Below are 22,057 nucleotides of genomic sequence, written 5' to 3'. Positions count from 1 at the left end.
AGTATCTACCTCAAGTCTCCAGTCAATAACACTCCGCCCTGTAAAACAAAGGGGATTTCCAGCTTGTTTGTCAGCTATGAAAACAATCGATATCTCCTTCTGGCATTCCACGCATATCCTCAGACTCTTTTGGAGAACGCATAAACTATCATACTCGTGACGAACTCAAAACGCCGGGCGAGAAAATGTTAAAGATGGTCTTGCAACCCCCCCCCGTCACGTCATCAGCCCGGCTTGCGACTTGTCCCGCACATTTGACTTGGACGTTTGAAGCTGCCGCCACCCTTTTAACCCTTACCGAAACAGGGAGGGAATCATTGAAACATATCCGATGGAATGCCACTTCCGGTCGGACCTCGCATTCTTCAACACGCTCGAGGGGAGGAAGAGACATCGCTCGCTGCGGCGGCTTGTGCATGCCATGGCCTGCAGTGAGAGAAGGGGGACCATGACAACAGTAGATCGTGCCAACCAACAAGTCCCAGTTGCTGCCAACATCTAGGAAAGAAAAGATATCGCTCTTCGTGACGGGGACCTCTAAATACGTGGCGAACTTCTGCCAGGCAGGCAGGCAGGCAGGCAGGCAGGCAGGCAGGCGAGGAGAAAAAAAAGCCACTTGACAGTAAATCTATCCCAAAAGGCCGTCACCGGTGTCAAAGGAACAGAGTTTCGCAGAGTTCGATCCTTAGGAAATCTCCCCTTGTAGTGTTTAATTGACATGAAGAACACTTTGACGGACACAGGACCGAGCTGTTCGGCACACCCATCAAGTTCACTTGCAAGAAGAAGAAGAAGAAAAAGATCGAACATGGACAGCCAGGATTCTCTGCCCGAATGCTGGTGAACCTCGACGGAGATGGCACAAAGAAGCAGCATGCCCGCAGTCTTGCACAGTTGTTTACCTCCATGGCGCCACCAAGATCCACCACAACCCATATCCTTTGGAGAAGGAACTATACCAACGCCGCAAGCGTTAAGAGTACATTATTTCCTGGTTTTTGGAACTTTATCCCTACAACCCCTTCTTGTGGTTTGATCAGCATGTCACAACAGAGATGGGCGAGACATGCGAAAGTCTGGAGGCCACTTCAAAACGCGGAAGGCAGATGACGCAAGGGCGGCCCACTCATTCGCTCTTCCTCAGTCGGATTGGCAAAGGAAAATAAATAAACACGACTTCACACACACCTGGAGACGAAGAAGATAGTTACTTTAAAACTTCAGTATGTGCCGAGGTTGCTGAGCCAGCGAGGCTGAGACCTGTCAGGCCATTTAGGCCCACTAGGACAATAGAACAAAGACAAAGTGCTGGCCATGACAAAAAAGACATAATGACGAGATGGTCCGGAGCTTCGGTACCACCCGGTATCAAACGCCACTTTGCATTTCTCGTCATTCTTGTTGTTAGATATGTGGAGGGCCTTTATCACCAAAGGGCCCCCTTAAATTTCTTCATATATAGTTCTCTCTCTGAGCCTTGTTGGCCCACACTGGCCTGTCTGGCATGTCCATGGCCAGGAGATAGATGCCTGGTAAACAGATGTACTTCCGTTCTTGGTATTAACGCCGTTGTATATGTGTCTTTGCACAAATCATTCATTCAATCAGCCAGGAATGGCCGTCTCTTCCCGACTTGCTGCTCAAGGGATAAAGAAAAACCAAAAACCAAAAACCAAAAAAAAAAACCAAGGAAAATATCCGATCCGCTAAAGTTTCTTGCAAAAGCACACACGCACACCCTCTTTTTTCATTTCTACCACTTGAGCACCCGCTCGGGGAAGAACTCGTCAATGAGCTCCATGTAGTACGGCTTGAGCTTCTCGACGTCCGGGACGCCGTCGCTCTTGCTGTAGAGGTCGTACGGGTTGAACTCCTTGACGGCGGCGAGCATCTTCTCGTCGTGGCCCTCGAGGTCCATGAGGTGGCGGTACGCGCCCTCCTTGTGCCAGGGGTAGAACGAGTGGTAGCGGATCATGGCGAGCGCCTCGGCGGGCAGGGTGCTCTGGTCTTTGACGACGTGGTAGAGGTACTCGTCGTGGCCCCACGAGAGCATGACGTTGTCGAGCCCGCAGTTGGGCGTGTAGACGCCCAGCTCGGTGGCGTAGATGGGGTCCTGGGAGTCCGGGTTGGCGGCAAAGGTGCCCGGGTAGATGATCCTCTCGTCAAAGGCGCAGCCGACGGGGAAGGTGTCGCCGACGACGTCCCACTGGCCCTCGGAGCCGTAGAAGAAGAGCAGCTTGCCGAGGTCGTGGATGAGGCCCGTGACCTGCATCCAGCGGGGCTGGCCGTCCCGGCGCATGGCCTCGGCGGACTGCAGCAGGTGCTGGATCTGGGAGAGGCTCGTGTCCGGGTCCGAGTCGTCGATGAGCGTGTTGAGCTTCTCCATGGCCTCCCAGATGGTCATCTCGACGGGCTTCCGGTGCTTGTAGTGGTTGCGGGCCTTGAGGTTGTAGGCGACCGTCTGCTTGGTGTGCTGCTCGAGGTAGAAGTTCTTGACCCGGTCGCAGGCGTCCTCGTATTGCCTGAACTGTGTCTTGTCCTTCCCGTCGGCAAAGTTGGTCTTGCCCTTGATGACATTGACGGCGTCAATGTTGTCCGAGGTCTCCTCGAGCTGCAGGCCATCACGGCTGCTCGTGTCGTCGACGAGAATTCCGGGAGCCATGGCGAGTGATGGGTTTCCGTTATAGTGTGCTTCTGATGTGTTACGTTTGAAAAAAAAAACTGTCTCCAAGTACTTTCACGAAGTGCTCGCAGCAAGTGCTGAGAGCAGGTAAAGAAGAGGAGAGAGCAGGAGGAGGAGGATGTAGAATGGATTGTTTCAATGGTCTCCGCGCACACCAAGAGGCACAAGAGACCACGAGCTGGCGGGGTTGATATAGGTCACATCATTCTTTGGCCATGCCGCCGAGCTCATCTGATTCTGCATGTCCATCCGCGGGTGTTTGCAACGGGATACCCCACGGCGGCGGCGGCATCATCGCCGTCTAGAAGCCCCGGTGCGTGGGTTGGCTGGAGGCATTCTGGGGCAAAATCGCCGACTTTGGCTCGGCACAGGTACGTTGGATCCCTACGGTCCACTAAACCATCTGCCGTGCCAATGAGCAGCGCAGCCTCCTCCCCACGACAACCCCTTCGGCCTGCCAAAATGCCCGGGTCTTGGGGTCCAGGGCTGGCTCTTTTCCGCCAGTCGCAGATTCTGCATTTCCACGAGGCCCCAGCCTAGCGCCTGCACTGCTACTCTGCGGGCCGCTGTTCTGTGGACGCGAGACGCCACTGCTTCGTGGCTTGTCCACTGGCCAGCTGTTTTTCCGACGGAGCGAGGCCTGCAAAGCCAGTAGTAGTGGACGTACGTCGAGTCTCATTTCGCCCTGCTTTGCCCATTCCGGAGCCGGCCTTACCCACCCTGCGTGGTACGTCATGCGGGCAACTAAACTTTTCTTGCCCGCCGCGTATTACTGCGTACAAGCAGCCACTCTACGTCGACTGTTTTCCTGGCTGCAAAGAATTACGACTTTGGGCTTCGCGGGTATTGTGCCTCGAGATGAGGCGGGCTTCTGGAGCACAAGCTGAACGTTCAATGAAGGACCATCATTCGAAGCCACCGTCGTAATCACGACTACTGTGCACGTCCTCATCGATGATCAGCCATTGGCCTGTCTGCGCTTGTCCAGCCCCATGCATGCTTGAGTTGGAGGCGTATTGCCGTCGTCGGCCTGGCATGGTCGTCCTCGGTCTTGCGTAGCAGCCCGATCAGAGCGTCCTGATCAGCCGGCTCGCTGAACTCGTCACCGACTGGCATCACGGACAAACAATTAGTCCTATTTTGGCACAGGTTCAGGTCTCCCTGTCAAAAGAAAAGGGAAAGTAATGCTTACACATGGCAATGCCCATGCAGGCTGTGAACATGGCGGGCGGGCTCCACTGGTTGCACAGGCCAATGCCACACAATTCTCGTACGAGGTGCTCGATGCGTTCCTGCCCGACAACCTCTGTTTCAGCGGTCTCTTTTTCGCTAGGCATGACTGCATTGGTCGACCTACCTGAGCTCGCACCATCGCTGCTCGCCGATTCAGCCCAACTTGGGGGATGCTGGGGTCAAACTGGGTCAAGAAGAGTTGCGCGAGCATGTGGTGCTGTATCCCAATGACTAGACATCATCAAATGGATAGGATTAGCAATGTACAGGCCCAGCGGTAGCCGTCAATTTTCGTCCAAACCATACATACCATGACAACTCGAGCCATGCCAGATCTCGGGAAACACATTCGCAGCGGAACGCTCCTTGTAGAAAAAGGGGTTAAACGAGACGGGCCTGGCATCCGTCCACTTCCGCGAAGCCTCGTCAAGGGCCAGCCACCGGTCTTTCTTGGATTGGGCATTCTCGCCGAAGCAGAAGTTGAGCACATCAGCCAGGTGCACCACTGCGCGATTCGACCAGGTGTAGTCGTCCGTTGGCTCGAACGACCGATCAACGATGTGGTGGTTGAGGTTCATCTTGACCGGCTGCTGCGTAATGACTGCAATGTAAATCTCCTGGCGGAGTCCGACCCAGAAGGACGCGGCACTCAGAGTGCCCGGATTCATGTATTGATCGCCGACATTGACAAAAGCCTGAATGCCCAGCAAGTGCCCATGACTATCGTGACCAGTATGCGACCCTGCAAATCTCGTGTCAGCAATAAATGAAGCCAAGCCATTTTCGCCGAAACAGTGTCCTTCGACTCACCATCCATCTCCTCAAGCATCCGCAGGATCACTGTGGCGGCGAAGAGGTTCTCATCAGACAGACTCGAGGCGTCACTCAGCATCGGCGTCAGATACTTGAGGCATTCGTCCAGGTACATGTTTGAGATCAATGGGTCAAAGTCTGTGGTGTGGCTTAGGTGCCGTGCTGCAATAGCAAAGATCGAGTTTAGCAGCATGTGGCAATGGCTTGCACGATGTGGCACGACCAACTCAAAGTGCCGCATGGGGTCGCAAAGATCGAGCTGGTTGTTCGAAAGGCAAACTTTAGTCATCGCAGATATCACGTTGGCAAAGCGACATGCGGATACATGAGAAAACTTACACATGTCGCCAGCTTTTGGATGTAGTGGCGAAAGAGCAGAGCTTCAGTCCTGTTCCTCAAAGGCAGATCCGAAGACATTGAATACATCGGCGACGCCCCGCCACCCAGGCGCTGTCCCCAGGTGTCCCTCGGATCATGGAGATTGCGCACATCGAAAGGGCTGTGCGAGCCATTCGTACGGAGACGGATCTCCTGCTGGAGTTCCGTGAACTGAGCAGACGTCTCCCTACTCGAGGCTGAAGGCCTCACGGGATCTTCGCGGTCGTCCAGGAGCTCGGCTATCGATCCTTGTGGCGGCCGATATGGCGCTCGTTGCACTGGCTTGTTGGGCATTTGTTGTTTCTGGGCTTCACGTGACGGCTGCTCTGTCGAGCTCGTCATCTGGGCGAAGTCGGTCATCCAGGCATCATCTTGGATATCACCAGGAAAATCCTCTTCGGCCTCTTCAACTGAGCCACCGCCAGCCACGACCTCTGTCTCGTCGACATATCTGACTGCGAACCCCCATGTGCAAGTAAGCATGCGGTACGGAAATCGACAGGCGTCTTTAGACTCCATTCGGCCCACCCCAGGGGAACCTACATTTCCTCGGAAGCTTCACCCATTTCTGGTGCGTCACGAAAGAGCCTAGACCGCCATGCAAAATTAGCTTGATAAGTTCCAACAGAGTCATGCCGATTGTCTGCCTACCTTTGCTGGACTTGAACTTGAATGCGAGCCTGCAGTCATACCCAGCCCGCACGCAGCGACCACATTTGGGAACCGCCCGATCACCTGGACGCGCAGAGAAGCTGTCAGCCCAACGGCCATCTTCACGGAATGCCATGGAGCGCTCATTCTGGGAAGATTAATGGGGCCACGTTCTTACATTTGAGGTGATTCTCGCGACACGTCTCGCTATAGAAAGTTCTCCTAATTAGTCTCAAAGTTCCCGTTTCAATCTGCATCGAACCTCATCACTTTGTGGGCAGGCTGCATTTGATAGGGGGGGGGGGGTGCCATCTGTGCCGTGGAGGTTGTTGTCCCATGACGGAGAATCACCAACCGGCCGGACCCCCATGCGAGCGCGCTTTTGGAGCGAAGAGTGTAAAGCTTACCACGGCGTCGCGAGCAGGTCAGACTGTTCCGTCGAGGGCATCTCGCCGAAAGCCGCTGCCAACCGCCTCGGGGCGGGGGTTCCTCCGCTGTCGTTACGGCTTCTGTGACCCTGCACATCCACGATGGCCAGCCAGTCCTCCCTCACACTACAGGCTGATGGACCTGGCTCAGTGCCGCATGCCGTTCCTCGCGAGCTCTGCAGAAAGGGCTAAGGCATAGCCGTGCCTGGTTGATATCTACCAGGGATGAAGGGGAGTCGCGCTGAGAGAAGAATGTTCCAGGCTGTGTTTAGAGCTGTTCGCCAAGAAGAAAGAAAAACGCCTTACGCAGTCTGTCTGGTTGCACCGCCGTGATGGTGGCCGACGTGCGTGGTGGTTGCCCGTCTCACGCGCTAACCGAAATCTTGGGCTGCCGCCGGCTCTGGCGCGCCTTCCTTCCCCACACAAACGCACCCCGCACGAAAGCCCCCCCCCCCCCCCCGGGAACATCCCAGGCCGCCTTGCCCTGACGAGCTTACCTAGCAACCCCCGATCCGGGCCTCCAATAGCGAGGTGCTGAATTGTAAGATTTCTTGTTCTGGTCGACAAGGTCTGGAGAATTGAACAAGTGATGGGCATATGGACTGTTTGGAGGCAACTTTATGGCCCTTGTATCACCAAGATCACTACAACTCAGGTTGATGCTTGGACAGCGAGATTGCCACAATGGGCACGATGTTACAGTTTCCAGGAGATTGACAACAAATCCATACGTGCAATATATGGTAGTCTCATTTCCACAATCGTCGAATTGTCCAGAAATGTACAAAAGGCCAGTGTATGTTCAAGACTGATGGCCGCCACCCCGTCCTTTGCACAGCGCAGAGACCACTCTTCTCAACACACGCATCTCCACCACTTGCACTCCCCAGTCCGCCTTCTCTCACACCTTCAACCCCTTCTGGATATTTGCAATCGCAATCTGGTCCTCGTACTTCTTCATCACCTCTGGGTCGACGTGCTCGGCAAAGACGTCGACGTGGGTCGAGGCGAACTTGCGTGCGGGCACCTTCTGCTCAAACAGCAGGTCGAGCTCGGCGAACGTCCGACCCGCAGGCTCGGGAATGCGGAAGTACGCGTAGATGAAGCAGAAGAAGCAGATACCAGCCTAAAGGAACGAAAGAAGGGGGTCGTTAGTGAGTGCTTTCAGGGACATGTAACGGGACAAAAGAGGAACAAGGAAGCATCGTGGTCATGCTGGTGATGCCTTACCCAGAAGAAGCCGGCGTAGTTGCCCCAGTCCCAAGCAATTGGGTTGAGCATGTATGGCGTCAGAACACCGCAGATGATGGCAACAACGTTGCTACGGAGCCACGCGGTCAGTAATGTTTGACATAAGTGCCAGGTTCGCTGTCAGGAGGACCTACTAAAGTACACGTCCGAGGACGACAGTCTTGATTTGCAGGCGTCGCGTCGAGATCTCAGCCACCAAGGAGTAGCATACTGTTCCGACAGTGAGCTGATAGCATAGAGCCCAAACGAGCATGATGCTGCCCGTTGCCATGGACGCTGCTTGGCGGTCAGGAGCCAAGCCGAGAAACCCAAGGATCAGAAGCATGGTGAAGAGCCCGGCGAGACCACAAATATAAAGGGTTCTGTTGGCATGAAAATTAGTAAGGTTTCCACGTGGCGACATCAGCAGGGCCAAGCTCACCTTCTACCAACACCTAAAGTGATCAAGCCCCAAGCGCCAAAGACACCAACGCAGTTAATGCCATACTGTCCCAGCGCGAAAGCATAGGATGTGCTCTCGCTCAGGCCAGCCGCTTGCAGGAAATATGTCGAGTAGTTGGAGAAGGAGTTGCCGCTCAAATTCTGAATTGCCCAGCACATGCAGACGATCTCCGTCCGGCGCAGGTCGGTCCCGCGGAAGCAGTCAATGTAGTTGGCTCCTTTGGTGATCTGCAAAAGGAATGAGTGAATGATCCTGCAGGTACATGTGTTACCGATAATAAATGCTCACCTTGTTCTCGAGGGCTGTGGTGTGTGTCATCATGGCAATAGTCTCGTCGGCGTCGAAGTCAGTCTCGCGGTCAAGACTGGTTAGTCGCAGAAGAGACTTTTTGGCGTCTTCGACTCTTCCACGGCGGACAAGCCACCAGGGCGATCTGGTGTGGCTGGTTAGTCACTATTTTGCTGCGTGTCAAAGTAGGATGCAAGAACTCACTCAGGTGCGAAGAAGATACCGATCGCCAGGGGGAGAGGCCACATCCACTGCAGCCCGTATGGCTAGATTGATAATGTCAGGACGCTATAGCCCAAAACCCCAGGCCGAATAGACAGAGAACTCACAATGCGATAAGCCCACTCATCCGTCCGCGACAGGTTGCCCATAAGGGCACCAATGCCAATGATCTGACCAAGACCCCAGCAGAAATTGATGTACGTGGTCAGATATCCGCGGAGCGCAACTGGGCAGACCTCCGAGGCATACGTAATAGTCAGTGTCTGGAAGACACCCCACGGCATGCCGCACAGAATTGAGGCAATCTGGAGATGGACGACGGTCTGGGCAGTGAAGTAGATGGCAATAAATCCCGTGAGCATGGCGAGGCAGCCCAAGATGGTGTAGCGATAGCCAAAGCGCTCGGAGATCCAGCCGTTGAGCAGCAGGCCAATGATCTCACCGACGACGACACCGTTGGATAGGCCGGCCTGCCAGGCAGGTGGGATTTGGTAGCTGCCATCAGGTGTGGGCTCGCCGTACTTGCGGTTGAATTGAGAAAACCCGTAAAAGTTGTTTGTGAGAGTGACGTCGTACCTGGGTCTGTCAGTACATGCTATGAAATTTTGTTCGAACGGTCCGAGAAGCTTACCCTTCCACTACAGCAGTTGTTAGCATGTGGCTTATGGTTTTCACGGGGCAGATTCCACTCAGCGGGGGACTGCATACGTAGGAATGGGCAGCCGTCTACTTACTGACAATACACGTGGAGATGAGTACACTCCAGCCAATGGCCTTTGGGTAGAGCTTGATGCCTTGGAGAAGGCTCATCTTGTGCTCCTTCTCCGAGGCGAGCTTTGCGCTCTGGATGATGTTGAGAGTGCCCTTGGAGGAGGACAACTCATCCTTGAGCTCGTCCGGGTCGTGCTGGACAGGCGACACGGCGTCCGCATGGACAGAGTGAATGGAGGACATTGCGTGAAGATGGCGGCAGACTGCAGACTGCCTCTACTGGTGGTGCTGTCTCTCGCTCAGGGGTCTGCAGGTGAAGAAGGAGGAAGCTGAGGAGTAGTGACTTGGTCACAAATGCACGGAGGAAGACCTGGGGGAACGGACACGTCTGTGAGGATTCAGTGCAACGCGCGAGCCAAGGGTCTTTATGCTTGGCCAGGAAGCACGACGGTTGTCCGAGTTGGGGTCGTTTTTGGGGTCACGGCAGGCAAGAGAGAACAAGTGCCTTTGGGGAGCAGCAAATTAAGCGGTCGCGGGGTGGAGCTCGCGTGGTGTGTGTGCGGGCAGTATTTTCAGGCTTCTAGAAGTGCCCAGAGGGCGCCGCGAGACGGCGGCCGTGATGGCCAGCAACGGCACATGGAGCAGCAACCCATGAGCAAATGACAGGACCTGGAATGATCAGCGTCCAATCCCCGGCCGTTGTTTCTTCCCCTCACTTTCTTCCCCAGACTTGGGTGACGGGTGTGTGGCCGGTAGTGCTCGCCAGAGTTCCATGCCTGGGGCATCCGCCCGACCCCACTCTGCGCCGCCATCATCACCACCTCGCCGGCCCCCTGTCTTCCAAGCTTGTCCTCTGCCCTCCCGCGGCTGTGCCGCTCGCTCGCTTGCTCCCTCCCGCTCGGCAGCCACCGCGCCACGCGACGCCCGGTCAGCCACCACGAGCACTCACATCAAGCTTTCCCCGTCGGTGCCTTGCATCTCTCCCTTTATTCGAGAAAGAAGCGAGCGCGATGCACAGGCGCCCCGACAAGAGACAAAGACCAACACAGAGCTGCCCTCTCCACGAAGCGGGCCATACCGCCGAACCACTCCCACACAGGCTGCACAGACCAGACCAGGAGGCAAGAATCGCCGATATGCAACCACAAACGACACAACAGCCCCACGCCAGCCTCTAGTCTTCCACATCCGCCTCCACCCAAACGGGGCTTTCTTCGCCAGGTGAGACGGAGTCTCACCGAGACCATCTACGCCAGCAGCCCATCGTCCCCAATTATCGTGAAACTCTCCAACCCGACGGAGTGCCAATTTCTTCCATCGGCAGCTGTCTCCCAGATCTCTCAAGGCCAATTAGTCAAAAGCCGCCCTTGGCGTCTATCCCGCCTTCCCCGCATCATGGCTGTCACGGCATGTGCCGGCAAATTCCCGCCCGCACGCCCTCAGCCTCCCCCGTCTGGGGAAATTGTTCGTGTCAAGGCACATATGCAAGTCCCGCGGTTGGCCCATACGCACGCCCAACAAGGGTCTGAGTGCATCACGGGCGTCTTTGGCTTTCCCTTGCCTTCTCCATGCGCGGAAAATATCGGGTCATTTTCTCAAAGTCACCGGCGGGGAAAATGGCCCTCTCTGAACTATGCAGAGAGCTGTTGAGGCAGTCGACACATGCCCTGGCCAATGTTACGATTCTCAATCCAATGCTTACTCGAGACTCCGTAAAATCTGCACAAGTCCTGTTTCGCCGGATCAGCCTCAGGCAGCTCTTCCACGCACTAGTAAACCACGTCATCTCCAACGCTCCTCGCCGAGGATCTCGCAAACCTCTGGCCATGCTGACCAACTCAAGTCGCTCCAAAAGGGCGGAATGAGCATTGTGCTAGTCCGACTAGACTCTCAAACCTCATGGACTAACAAAGACAGGGCAACGTAAACATCTCTCGCACTAATCATCGCCCCCCCCCCCCCAACTTCAGCTCGGCGACGAGGAATTGACCACGACAATTAGATCTGACTCCCGTCCTATGCACGCCATCGAGCCCAGAGTCCCGGAGCACATATAGATCCTTCAAACGCTCCGTACACGTGTGAAAAGAATCTGAATAAGTAAGCAAGTGCTGCAGCAAACATCCCTCTTCTAGCCCCTCGAGTAATCTCTCCATCTTTCGCTCCCGCCTCGCCTCCCCGCGACGAGCGTCGTCTTATTGAATACTTGATGTGCTGTGCTGTGCATACCACTTCACCTTCCAGCACTACACTACCGAGTCTAGAACACCATGACACACTTGCCCCACCCCTTTGAACAGGTAGGAGCCAAGCTGTGCAACGTGTAGAACAGGGTCTGGTCGTCTGGACCTGCGGAGCCGGATGGAAAACACTCGCTGCTCTGACGCATGGTAGAAGAACGTAAACGACTCGAGTGGTTGGGGTTTTACCACAGGGCTGGCAAGGCGGGCACGCACAATGATCTGCACTCAGCAGGAGATTTCCCGCGACTACACAACGAAGCATGCCACATTGATCTTTGCGAGAACTGTGTTGGTGCTGGTGTAAACGTGAGCTTGAGATAGTCTCTACCTCTGGGGTCTCGCGGCACTGCGTCGCCGGGAGGCTGACCTTAGCAGCCTGCAGGGTGATAATTTTGTCAATGACATGTGCATAGTACAGCAGGTAGCCATCCCCAAGCCAAACACAAGGTGAAAGATGATGATGCAACCACGACACACTCAAAACACCAATCACTATAAGCACCAGGAACCAGGATGCATGTCTTTTGTTCATGTTTTTTTATTGTTGTGATCTCTGTTGACTTTCATTGTCACGTGCAGTCGAGAAGGTGAATGGCCATTTCCCTCATAAAATAAGACCAATTGTGCGAAATGACAGCCCATCCATACGCCCAGTCAATGACCGAAAACCTTGCCTTGCTCTCGCTTTTTTCCTTCTTCCTCTATTCCTTTCTGGCAACCCCCTTCCTCTCTTCATGCACACACACACACGGACATACGTGCTGACAGCTCTCGCTTCTGACGATTATTTTCCACATCATACAAAGGAGAGGCGACGACGACGCGTAGCGGGTGAAGAAGAGATTTATGCCCTCGACATGACACCCCAGGCACGGATGATGTTGTCGGTGTAACCAGCGAACAGGGTCTGGCCATCAGCGGACCAGGCGAGGGAGACACACTCGGGCTCCCGGCTCTTCTTGCCGACGGCAGTGAACTCGGGCTTGAGCTCGTCGACCTTGGACTTCTTCTCGAGGTCGAAGATGATGATGCTGCTGGCGGTGGCAGCGCAGAGCCAGTAGCGGTTGGGGGAGAAGACGAGGGCGTGGATCTCGTCGCCGGCGTTCAGGCTGTACAGGTGCTTCGACTCGTTAAGATCCCAGAGCATGGTAGTACCGTCCTTGCCACCGGAGGCGCAGAGAGATCCATCGGGAGAGATGGTGACGGTGTTGATGTAGCCGGTGTGGCCGATGTGGTCGGTCTGGAGCTTGCAGGTCGAGAGTTCCCAGACCTATTTTTGATAGTGTTAGAACCTTTTTCCGACTCTGGTGTGTGCAAAAACAGAAGTGATTGTACAAAAGAGCGGGAGGGTATATCATCAGTGCAATGGTGTAATGTGGTCTCATGGCTTGCGAACAAGCTCTGAAGTAGCAAATACTTTAAAAAGTGCAAAACATCATGTGAAAAACTCAAAAAGTCCACCCCAGTAACAAACACAACAGTCTCAAGACTCACCTTGACGAGCTTGTCCCAGGAGCTGGAGACAATGACGGGGTTCTGGGGGTTGGGGCTGAAGCGGACGCAAGAAACCCACTCGGTGTGGCCCTTGTCGGTGATGGTGAACTTGCAGTCACCGAGGGTGTTCCACAGCTTGATGGTGCGGTCGCGCGAGCCGGAAACGATCTGTCTGTTGTCGGCCGAGAAGGAGACGGAGAGAACATCGTTGGTGTGGCCGACGAAGCGGCGGGTGGTGGTGCCGGTGGCGAGCTCCCAGAGGCGGAGGGTTTTGTCCCACGAGGCGGACAGAGCGTAGGCACCGTCAGAGGAGATAACCTGCAGTTCCAATCATTGTCAGCCGAGGGATTCCTCCACCAATGACCTTTCCGGCCCTCTGTATCCTCCTTCTGGTTCATCTCAATCCTCAGGTGATGGGTGCAACGTACGCAGTCCGAGACAATGTGGGAGTGGCCGTGGAGAGAGCGCTTGGGGTAGCCGTATTGCGACTCATCACGGGTCAGGTTCCAGATGATGAGGGTCTTGTCGCGAGAGGCAGACAGGAGCATGTTGGGGCTGTGTCATGGTCAGTCTACGTGATCCATTTGTGCGGGCGTCGAGGCAGGGCGCGAGGGATGTCGTACTTCTCCATGGAGGTAGCCAAGCTGGTGACCCAGCCATTCTGTCAAGGCGTCAGCATGTGTCGTCTCCAAGAGACCGCTCGCATCGTCCCTCCCGTCGTCCCATGGCGGCCCCAAGTCGGTGGTCGAGTCGCATCGCATCGCAATTGAGACACGCGCATCGCATCCGCGTGGGTGGCCGTGGGACGTCGTCGGGAGATGCTTGAGCACTGGTCGGAGGTGTGTGGGCGGCGGCGACTTACGTGGCCCTCGAGGGTGCCCTTGAGAATCAGCTGCTCGGCCATGATGGGCGATTAATTCAAGTCTGCGGGTGAGAGGCGGCTTGAACTGGGAATGGAAGGAGTCGTGGGGTTGTCGTGAGGCCGAACTCTGCTCGGCGAAGTCGTGCAGCGCTGGGCTCCTGCTCAACCTCGCCGCAGTCCCAAACAATTCCGAAAAACTTTTGTGTGGGATCACTTTAGGGTCGAAGACGGACCAAAATTCGCTAATTGGCAGGGACGCTCCTGGGCTCCACAAGGCCTGGCTGGTCGCGTAGCAAATGAGCGTTCGGGCAGGGGTGGGCATGCCGACCCACCCTCCAAAGCCCACCTGGCAGTTGCAGCCCATCCAGGCAGCTGGCAGATGCGGCCCTGCGGCGAGGTACTGGAGCTCGATGCCTTTCCTGGCCAAAGGGCAAGCTTACACTGATATCTGAGGGCTAGAGAGTCGGGGTCCTGGTCTGCAAGGGAGCTCTCTGTTGTGAGGCTTATGATTCTATGTTTCTATGTTTAGCCACAAGTCTTGAACGAAGTAGCGCTCGGGACGGGGACATGTACCCAGTCTCGTTTCGAAGCTACATTCATTCAGAGCCCACGATGGCATGTTCAGTCGCCGCACGATGGCACGCTCATCTCATCACCAGCACACATATAGCCTGGCGCAAGCTGTAGCGGTTCATCATGTTGGTTTGTAACTTGCTATGTGATGCCTATCAACCTTTCCAGCCCACGCGCCGCCGCCGTATTGAATCAAAAATGCAAATCCGGAACGCCTCGCAATGATAATGGAAATGTCCCCTTCTGTAAGTATGCATAGTAGATGACCATGCTCGCTTCGAAACCCAGCCGCGGCTGCAACGTCCAAGTGCCCGCTATCACGTGTAAGCATCTTGTAAAACAACGAAACCCATGTGCCAGCAAAGACCGGTCTCAAGCGGCTTTATGCTCAGTCGAAACCGCCACGGCGCCTTTCTAGCCATTAGCCTCGGCCGCGCTTCTGCGGTTCGTCCGCGGCAGCTCTTTCCGCAGATACTTGGAGCTCGAATTGACGACCGTGCTATGATCGGCGATATCAATGGCGCCAATGCTACTGCTGCCATTGCGTGGAAGCAGATCCTTCATCAAGTCCTCCCAGGCTTCACTTCGTTGCTTGCTCAAGGGGTTGCGCGTGGCCAGCTCGCGCATCTCCTTCTGCCGGCTGATCTTTGCAGCTCTGTCAATCCGCCGCAGTGCTTTCTCGCTGTTCCTTGCATCTGCGGCCGCCTCAGCGCGCTTCTTGTCCGGTTCTTGCGACGTAACCTCGACTGGCGTGTATCTGTAGCTGTGTAGCGCAGGAAAGCCCGGGAAGGATGCGGGGATCCATTCCTTCTCTTCCTTCTCCTTGTTGCCGTCAAGCTCGTGGCCAACGAAAAGGGGAGACATGTTGAGCACGCCGAATTCTTTGTACAGGTCTTCGATAATGGGGTCGTAGTATTCCGGCGTGACTTTCTTCCTCTTCTCCTTGGGCAAGGGATTCCTCAGGTGTGGCCGTAGTGATTCCGTCGAGACATTGAGGGATCGTAGCACCTCTTCGTACTGGTCGGGCGTGGGATCCTCCCGCCTGCAAGCTGCTGCTTCCCTCTTGAGCTTTTCGACGATCCGACTAATATCTATGAACGCTCTGTCAGTAGGAGATAGCGGCGCGTGCGCGAGGCATAATCGAGGACGTACAGGTCTCCGTCGCCTCGGTGAAGCTTTCCAACGACTCTGGAGTCGCTGCGTCGAATCCAACATGCTCCAGAGCCAGTGCTATCGAGCGGCGCAGGCCATCCCGCCCCATGTCGGGCGCTGTTGGGCGATTGACAACTTCGTAGGGAGGTGCTTCCGTCGCTGCCACGCTGGCGGCGCTCGAGTTTGATCCTGCGCTTGACGATGCGCCCGTTCCCAGGCGTTGTTTTTTGCTGTGCTTGTCTCGATGAGGCACCCCGCTGGCCGGATTTGGCCGCTTGTGCGATGCTTCCGCCATGATATTAAACCTCGGTCCGATGAAGACACACTCGCGCTGCGGCTCGTCGGTTCGGATGTTGCTCAGCGCATGGGAGGAGTTGGCTCGTCGCAGCTTGTGAAGAGCAGGCGAGGTACGTGTGTGCTGCTTTGGCGCGGACGAACAGACAAAGGATCTGCGGGGGCGTGTTCGTAAGGCGACGAGAGCGCGATGGGTTGGAGTGCTGAGAAACGAATGTGATGTCGCCCGGCCTCGATTGTCCGGATGCCGCTGAAGAAGCTCATAACGTGAGCCTTTGAAAGTCGCGATTGCTCGTCAGGCAATCGCGCCTGCTGAATGGGCCTAGGGACCAATCAGAACGTCATGCACCAGAGTCGTCCCGCCCCACACTACATGGACTGGACGGGAGCGGAGCGGGAGACCCACCACGGATTATCAGCCGGCCACCTAACTGAAGGTGTAGAGCATTCTAGTCTTCGAGTTCTTTTATCTTTCATCCACGAAATTATCTCCTGGCAACACTGTTTCTTGGTAACGACAAACGACTTATCTTGCCCAAGCTTAGCATTGTCACTTGCGGCTTCAACATTTTGTGGTACTACATCAGCGGCTTAGCTTCAGCGCAACATGGACGGTTCTACGGACCCTCGGCCAGTTCTCAGCCACAGAACGTGAAATGTGGATTCGGAATTTCGAGATGTCGAAGTACACATGTGACCAGCTGATCATGAATGCGATACCGGCCCAACAGGGTGGTAATTTGTCAGAGCTGACAGAGCCCTGCACGACACGCACGAAGTCGTTCGTGCTCTTCTTTAACCGAATACCGGAGCACGCACAAGCATCGTTATTGCATGTGAAATCCTGGCGTGTCTCAGGTCGCACGTCATGGGCCAACAGGACCCAATGTTGCAACTATCCATACCTGATCTTGCACAGTTCTTGACCTTGACAAATGGCGGGGTTCAACCTGCTCACCCGTCCTTGATTCATCTCTGGCGCAGCCATCTGGACTCAACTGATCGGCAGTCGAAACCATCACGCCGGCTGAGACGACTAGGGTCCGGGCATGGCTGTAAGCCGAGATGTACGACAAGGATTTTCTGTAACGGCAGTCGAACCACACTTGCATGCGGGGAGAATTTCTGCATGAAAAAAAAACGGCCGGGTCTTCCTTGAGGTGGTCACGACTTGCCAAGTCATGACCACCCGGAAATCTGAGCAGAATATGCGGAGCTCATCGGCAAAGTTCCCCGACACATATGCTTGCTTTATCTCAATAGCTACGAACTCATAGCCGGGACTTGCTGCTTCGACCCCTTCGCGCTCTCCTGCTCGAGAATGGAGTGACGGCGCAGGTAGCATCAGGCCGCACGCACTATGCACAGCCCCTGGTACGTAGGTGCAGTTGAAAGCTATTAGCTGGAGCTAGCTAAGCCGGACAAGGATGTGTGCTCAGGGTGAGGCTGGCCCCACTGTCTCGGTCGAAGACGAATCGTCAGTGCCCGCTGCGACACTCTGATATCATGACAGCCCAAGCCTGCAGTCTGTCGAACTCTGTTGGGCTGACTATCGCCAGGGTCTGGTCCCAGTACATGTGCGAAGAGGTCCTCTCGGGGACCTGCCAAAGAAAGACCCTGCAGATCGACACACGGCTAGCTGGCTGGGGCCGGCACAACAGGCTGCCGAGAGCCTTATGCCAGTGAGATTGCATGCGGACACTAAAGCTGCAGTGCTGACGGCGGGATCCTGCCGGCCGCGGCTCGTAAAAGCAAAACACATCAGTCGGGAGCTCAACACCATTGATTGCTGGAGGCCCCAGGTGCGCACAGGCATTCAAGATCTAGGGGGGTGGTGGGGTCAGGTAGGTCCCTGGCGCTGCTCCCCAACCTCAAGCTTTGCCAGCCAGCTCGGGTAAGCGCCCTGCCTGCTCCGGCCGTGTTGTCCAAGATCGACAGTCCTGAGACCTGGCCTGCCAACGGGCTCACTCGGAGCAGGATCCGATGCTTCTGCATCGTCGAGTTAATTAGCCTTGCCCGCCCGCCACAAATATCGCCCTGCCGCTGTCACTTATCACCCTAACCATCCCCCGCCGCCATCCCTGCGCCCGCATTGGGTTTGCAGAGCGCACCAGGCCTTGCAACACGGCACCGTTCTGACTCGTGCCGCTTCTGGATCTCGAAGCGAGGCCCGCTCTAGAGCTTCCAATATCACATCACACACTCTGCTATTCCGTGCAGGTCAGCTCCCTGCCCCTGCCTCTCACGTCTGGACCAGCCAGCACGCCAGCGGCGCCAGGGTCACGTTCCAAGAAGCTTGTGCTCGCTCTTCTGTCAATGTTCTGTCTCTCTGTCCTGACCGACACGGGGCAGCGAGCTTTTCATTACATCTCCTCGTCTGGGTCAACAAGACCATGGGCAGCATCTTCAGGCTCCATCCTCGGTGGATCTCATTGCCCTTCGTAACCTAAAGACCATTGATCTTGGACAAGTTCGAAAAAAAAAAATGTTTCCCATCGACCCAAGCAAGCTGCCCTCTTTGAGGACCAGGAAAGCACTCCTGGTGATTGATCCCCAGAACGACTTTCTCGACGACGAAGGTGCTCTGCCGATACACCAGCCCTTGGACCTCCCCACACAGATTGTCAACGCTGCACAGGCTTTCAGGGCTGACGGCGTCGACATAATCTGGGTACGAACCCAGTTCGACAAGACACGGTCTATCCACAATGAGATGATCTTGACCTCGGACCTGCCACTTGGCAATGGCCCGGCTTCATTGTCCAAGAGCCGCGGCTCGAGGACCGCGGCATCAGGCGGTGGAGTCATTGCTCCCAAATGTCCAGAGGGTTTCCTCAGCTTGGGTCCGAGCAGCACTTCGTCAAAGGCTGTGAGGCAAGCGACCGCTGGCGTGGAATTCCACCCGGCAATCCAGGAGGCGGTCTCGCGAAGGGACCAGGTCTTGGTAAAGTCGTTTTACTCGGCCTTCAAGAACGACCAGATACTTCGCCTGCTACGAATGCGCTTCGTCACCGAGCTCTATATCTGTGGGTCCTTCACCAATGTTGGTGTCATGGCCACAGCATACGATGCCGCCAGCCACGGTTTCGCCATCACCCTCGTCAAGGACTGCTGCGGGTACCGGAGTTCGATCCGGCACAATGCGGCCATTAAGCAGATAGTCGAACTGACCGGCTGTGATGTCCTCGACCTGGAAGAGATACCCCTGGGAACCACAGCATCAGCTCCCCCCACATCAAGTGCGACAAAGGCTCCGAGCAGCACCTCAACTTCAGCAAGCAGCACGTATCCTACAATATACAAGCGGGCTGGCGACAAGCCGGAACCAGCAACCACCTCCTCTGCAGACCTGGCAGATGCGTTAGATTCATTGTCAATACGCGACAAGCCTGCCTCGAGAAGCGGGAGCCATGCCTCTCCAATCAAGTCAGGCACTGCAGCAAAAAAGACAGTGGTGGAAGCCGAGAAAAGCAAGAGCGATGACAAGAACGAAGACACTCCAGTTGACGTTGCAAGGGATAATTGTGGACCAGGAGATGCACCCGATGTGTCCACTGATGCCGATGAGTCACCTTCACCTAAAGCTGATGCTCTGCCTCACTCTTCCGCAGCGAGAACCGCCAAGAATGTTCCCGAAGACACTGACACGACGGACCCGACATTGGAGATCCAACGGAGCCTGCAAAACGTGGCACTTAATTGTGATGCGACCCCGAATCTAGACGCTGTCGATGGACAAGCAACACAACACGATTCGACCGAAGCCTCGCCGGCGACTTCATCGCAAGAGTCAAGAGTCAAGGAGAGTCTGCAATCTGAAAGCAGCAAGGAAGCTTCATGTAAAGCCTCGTCCTCAAGCATGAAGACCCAAGGCGAAGCACTAGGCGAGGGTGACTCCCAGGTCATCTTCAGCATCCTGCCAGGCCCACTGGCTGAGAACATATTTCAGAAAATCAAGGACGAGGTGCAATGGCAGCGCATGTCCCATCAGGGCGGCGAGGTCCCGCGACTTGTTGCCGTCCAAGGCCACGTCGAAGCAGACGGGAGCATGCCTGTCTATAGGCACCCATCTGACGAGTCTCCCCCCTTGCTGCCTTTCTCGCCAACGGTGACGGCGATCAAGGAGGTCGTGGAGAAAGAGCTGGATCACCCGCTCAACCACGCGCTGATACAATTCTACCGCCACGGAAACGACTACATCTCCGAGCACAGCGACAAGACGCTCGACATTGCCAAGGACAGCTTCATCGCCAACGTCAGCCTAGGCGCCGAGCGAACCATGATCCTGCGCACTAAGAGGACGCCGAAACCCCGGGACGGCGAGGACGGCGAGGACGGCGGCCCGAAGAGCGTTGACACTACCCCAGTTGCCCAACCAGACGACCTCAAGAGGAAAAGTCAGCGTGCACCTCTGCCGCACAACTCCCTGATGAGAATGGGCCTGCAGACGAACATGAAATGGCTTCATGGTATCCGGCAGGACAAACGCCAAGAGCGTGAGAAGAGCGAGGAGGAGCTCGCCTACAACGGCAGCCGCATCTCCCTGACGTTCCGAAGGATAGGAACCTTCTTGGACGCCAAGCAAACGCTGATCTGGGGCCAGGGCGCCACCGGGAAGACGAGAGATGCCGCGCACGAGGTGATCAACGGGCAGACGCCGCAGGCGGTCGAGATGCTCCGCGCTTTCGGCAGGGAGAACCAGCTCAGCGATTTCGACTGGGACGCCTTCTATGGGAAGGGTTTCGACGTGCTACACATCACGGCGTCGCCGCGCCTGTTCTTGTCTGCGGATCCCGTGGCCAATATGCGCGTGCAGATGATGCTCGCTGAACTTGGAATCGGGTATGCCCGGGGCAGCATGGCGCCTGCAGCTTCTTCGTCGACAACGGGCGTGTCCTCGCGAGAGGAGGCGTCGCAGGTCAGGTTCGTCGACACGGATGTCAGCAGGTCGACCGTGCAGGGCGAGGTTGCTATCATGCTGTACTTGGATAGGGTATATGGCAGTCAAGCGAACGCGACGCCCTCGCCCCTGGCTGAGACGACACCTGAAGCCGATGGAGGTGCTTCTGTCACTGTTACGACCACGCCGGGTAAGCCCGGCCTCGAAGTTGACATGGCAAAGGCGTACACGAGATTTCAACAAGCCTTGAGTCTACGGGCCAACCTCGAAGCAATACGCCACGAGGCAACGACATCGCCGGTCCGAGAGACAAAGGCAACTTCTGGCAAAACGGACGACGACAAGCCGACAAAGCCTGTTAGCGATGTGCTCGCTACTTGGGAGGTCTACGCGCTGGAAGCGGCCGAGGACGACACTTTTCTCGCGTCCAAGAATTGCCTGACGCTCGCGGACTATGCATTCTGGCCCGTCCTGCACGAAGTTGTCGGTAAAACCGTCCGTGCTATCCCCGGCAGCGAGACCAGGGACGGCCAGGAAGGAGGGGAGACTCCCAGCGACAAACTGAGCGCCCAGACCGAGAGCGCCGGACCAGAGGAAGAAGTCTCTGTTCTTGATGGCCTGCCGGGGCTCAAGGCGTACTACAACCGCGTTAAGGCGCGGGAGTCGATGGCAAAGCTGTTGGCGAAGAACCCGGCGGCGTCGGGTGACAAGAAGGAGTGAAATAACGCTCCGGGTTCAGGACGGTGGGGATATGTGGGATGTTCTGTCCTCGTTGTTGGGTGAATATCTTTTGTTGTTCTTGGGCGTATATCTTGTTTACTTGTTCGAGAGCGATCTCACGTATGGGCGGCCGAGTCTTTTGGTTTTAAAGCGTTGCTCCTCGTGTTCTTGGATATGTGGGTTTTTGTAAATGCAGAGAACATGCTACCTTATATCTCGATCCCGTCCCGGAAAAAGAAAATGCAAAGTGATGGACTGAATGACACTTTGTTGACCTTGTCTTTCTTCCTTGGTTCATTCCTTTCAGTTAAACAGGGATAACTGACGTTTCCGAGAGAAGAGTGACTTTGGAGCTCAACCACCTCGCCGATTGCAAGATGTAATACCGACCAAAACTTTTTGTAGTCATGGGCAGTTTTATGAGTATCGATTTGATAACCCGCTCTTCTCTGTCTGGGCCCCTCCTTGCTTTGCGTGTTTTCTGTATCTCTGTCTCCCTCCCTCCCTCCCTTCTCTGTTCGTGAGCTATATCGAGCGTGGAAACGTTGTAAATCTTCTCGTGCGCTGAGGAGGAGGCTGCGTATACCAGACATGCTCGATCCACAAAGGCATGACAACAATTCACACAATTCGTATAAGAAAGACCCGGCATTGAATCCATTTTAGTCGACAAGATACTCAAGCAGAGTGCGATTTTAAAATTCGGACTTCGTATCGCA

At 55.6% G+C, this 22,057-nt stretch overlaps 6 protein-coding genes across 6 annotated transcripts; 1 reads left to right on the top strand and 5 right to left on the bottom strand.

Moving 5' to 3' along the window:
• Positions 1 to 1,753: 1,753 nt before the first annotated feature.
• Positions 1,754 to 2,662, bottom strand: B0I36DRAFT_348898 (inositol oxygenase; the record flags this gene model as incomplete). The annotated part of the gene is made up of 1 exon (XM_046156737.1): positions 1,754 to 2,662. The coding sequence occupies one exon, from the start codon at positions 2,660 to 2,662 to the stop codon at positions 1,754 to 1,756; it is 909 nt and encodes a 302-aa protein (XP_046012381.1).
• A 969-nt stretch (positions 2,663 to 3,631) lies between these two features.
• Positions 3,632 to 5,146, bottom strand: B0I36DRAFT_243895 (uncharacterized protein; the record flags this gene model as incomplete). The annotated part of the gene is made up of 6 exons (XM_046150013.1): positions 3,632 to 3,792; positions 3,876 to 3,975; positions 4,041 to 4,147; positions 4,227 to 4,658; positions 4,727 to 4,988; positions 5,069 to 5,146. The coding sequence occupies 6 exons, from the start codon at positions 5,144 to 5,146 to the stop codon at positions 3,632 to 3,634; spliced, it is 1,140 nt and encodes a 379-aa protein (XP_046012380.1).
• A 1,618-nt stretch (positions 5,147 to 6,764) lies between these two features.
• On the bottom strand, positions 6,765 to 9,576 carry B0I36DRAFT_383651 (maltose permease MAL61). Its single transcript, XM_046160969.1, has 9 exons — positions 9,124 to 9,576; positions 9,021 to 9,027; positions 8,497 to 8,965; positions 8,372 to 8,433; positions 8,168 to 8,312; positions 7,859 to 8,106; positions 7,572 to 7,799; positions 7,417 to 7,507; positions 6,765 to 7,312 (listed from the first exon to the last, which is right to left on the bottom strand). Exons 1-9 carry the CDS (start codon positions 9,341 to 9,343, stop codon positions 7,088 to 7,090), a joined length of 1,695 nt encoding a protein of 564 aa, XP_046012379.1. The 5' UTR covers positions 9,344 to 9,576; the 3' UTR covers positions 6,765 to 7,087.
• Positions 9,577 to 11,865: 2,289 nt separating this feature from the next.
• On the bottom strand, positions 11,866 to 13,914 carry B0I36DRAFT_322280 (cross-pathway control WD-repeat protein cpc2). The gene is made up of 5 exons (XM_046153828.1): positions 13,700 to 13,914; positions 13,461 to 13,498; positions 13,266 to 13,392; positions 12,838 to 13,155; positions 11,866 to 12,613 (listed from the first exon to the last, which is right to left on the bottom strand). The coding sequence occupies exons 1-5, from the start codon at positions 13,739 to 13,741 to the stop codon at positions 12,188 to 12,190; spliced, it is 951 nt and encodes a 316-aa protein (XP_046012378.1). The 5' UTR covers positions 13,742 to 13,914; the 3' UTR covers positions 11,866 to 12,187.
• A 772-nt stretch (positions 13,915 to 14,686) lies between these two features.
• Positions 14,687 to 15,533, bottom strand: B0I36DRAFT_242924 (uncharacterized protein; the record flags this gene model as incomplete). Its single annotated transcript, XM_046149947.1, has 2 exons — positions 14,687 to 15,363; positions 15,425 to 15,533. 2 exons carry the CDS (start codon positions 15,531 to 15,533, stop codon positions 14,687 to 14,689), a joined length of 786 nt encoding a protein of 261 aa, XP_046012377.1.
• Positions 15,534 to 18,203: 2,670 nt separating this feature from the next.
• On the top strand, positions 18,204 to 21,823 carry B0I36DRAFT_267168 (uncharacterized protein; the record flags this gene model as incomplete). Its single annotated transcript, XM_046151226.1, has 4 exons — positions 18,204 to 19,220; positions 19,344 to 20,721; positions 20,779 to 21,117; positions 21,220 to 21,823. 4 exons carry the CDS (start codon positions 18,204 to 18,206, stop codon positions 21,336 to 21,338), a joined length of 2,853 nt encoding a protein of 950 aa, XP_046012376.1. The 3' UTR covers positions 21,339 to 21,823.
• Positions 21,824 to 22,057: the final 234 nt, after the last annotated feature.

Source organism: Microdochium trichocladiopsis, assembly GCF_020744255.1.
Source record: "Microdochium trichocladiopsis strain MPI-CAGE-CH-0230 chromosome Unknown B0I36scaffold_5, whole genome shotgun sequence".
Lineage (NCBI taxonomy): Eukaryota > Fungi > Ascomycota > Sordariomycetes > Xylariales > Microdochiaceae > Microdochium > Microdochium trichocladiopsis.
Note: the sequence above shows the minus strand (reverse complement) of the source record. Positions and strands in the feature narration are given on the sequence as shown.

Coding starts and splice junctions, on each gene's coding strand:
- B0I36DRAFT_383651 (XM_046160969.1), bottom strand. CDS start 9,343: ATGTCCTCCATTCACTCTGTCCATGCGGACGCCGTGTCGCCTGTCCAG. Junction 7,800..7,858: donor ACTTTAGGTGTTGGTAGAAG/GTGAGCTTGGCC, acceptor TCATGCCAACAG/AACCCTTTATATTTGTGGTC. Junction 7,508..7,571: donor GTCCTCGGACGTGTACTTTA/GTAGGTCCTCCT, acceptor GTGGCTCCGTAG/CAACGTTGTTGCCATCATCT.
- B0I36DRAFT_322280 (XM_046153828.1), bottom strand. CDS start 13,741: ATGGCCGAGCAGCTGATTCTCAAGGGCACCCTCGAGGGCCAC. Junction 13,393..13,460: donor TTGGCTACCTCCATGGAGAA/GTACGACATCCC, acceptor ACCATGACACAG/CCCCAACATGCTCCTGTCTG. Junction 12,614..12,837: donor CCTGGGACAAGCTCGTCAAG/GTGAGTCTTGAG, acceptor TATCAAAAATAG/GTCTGGGAACTCTCGACCTG.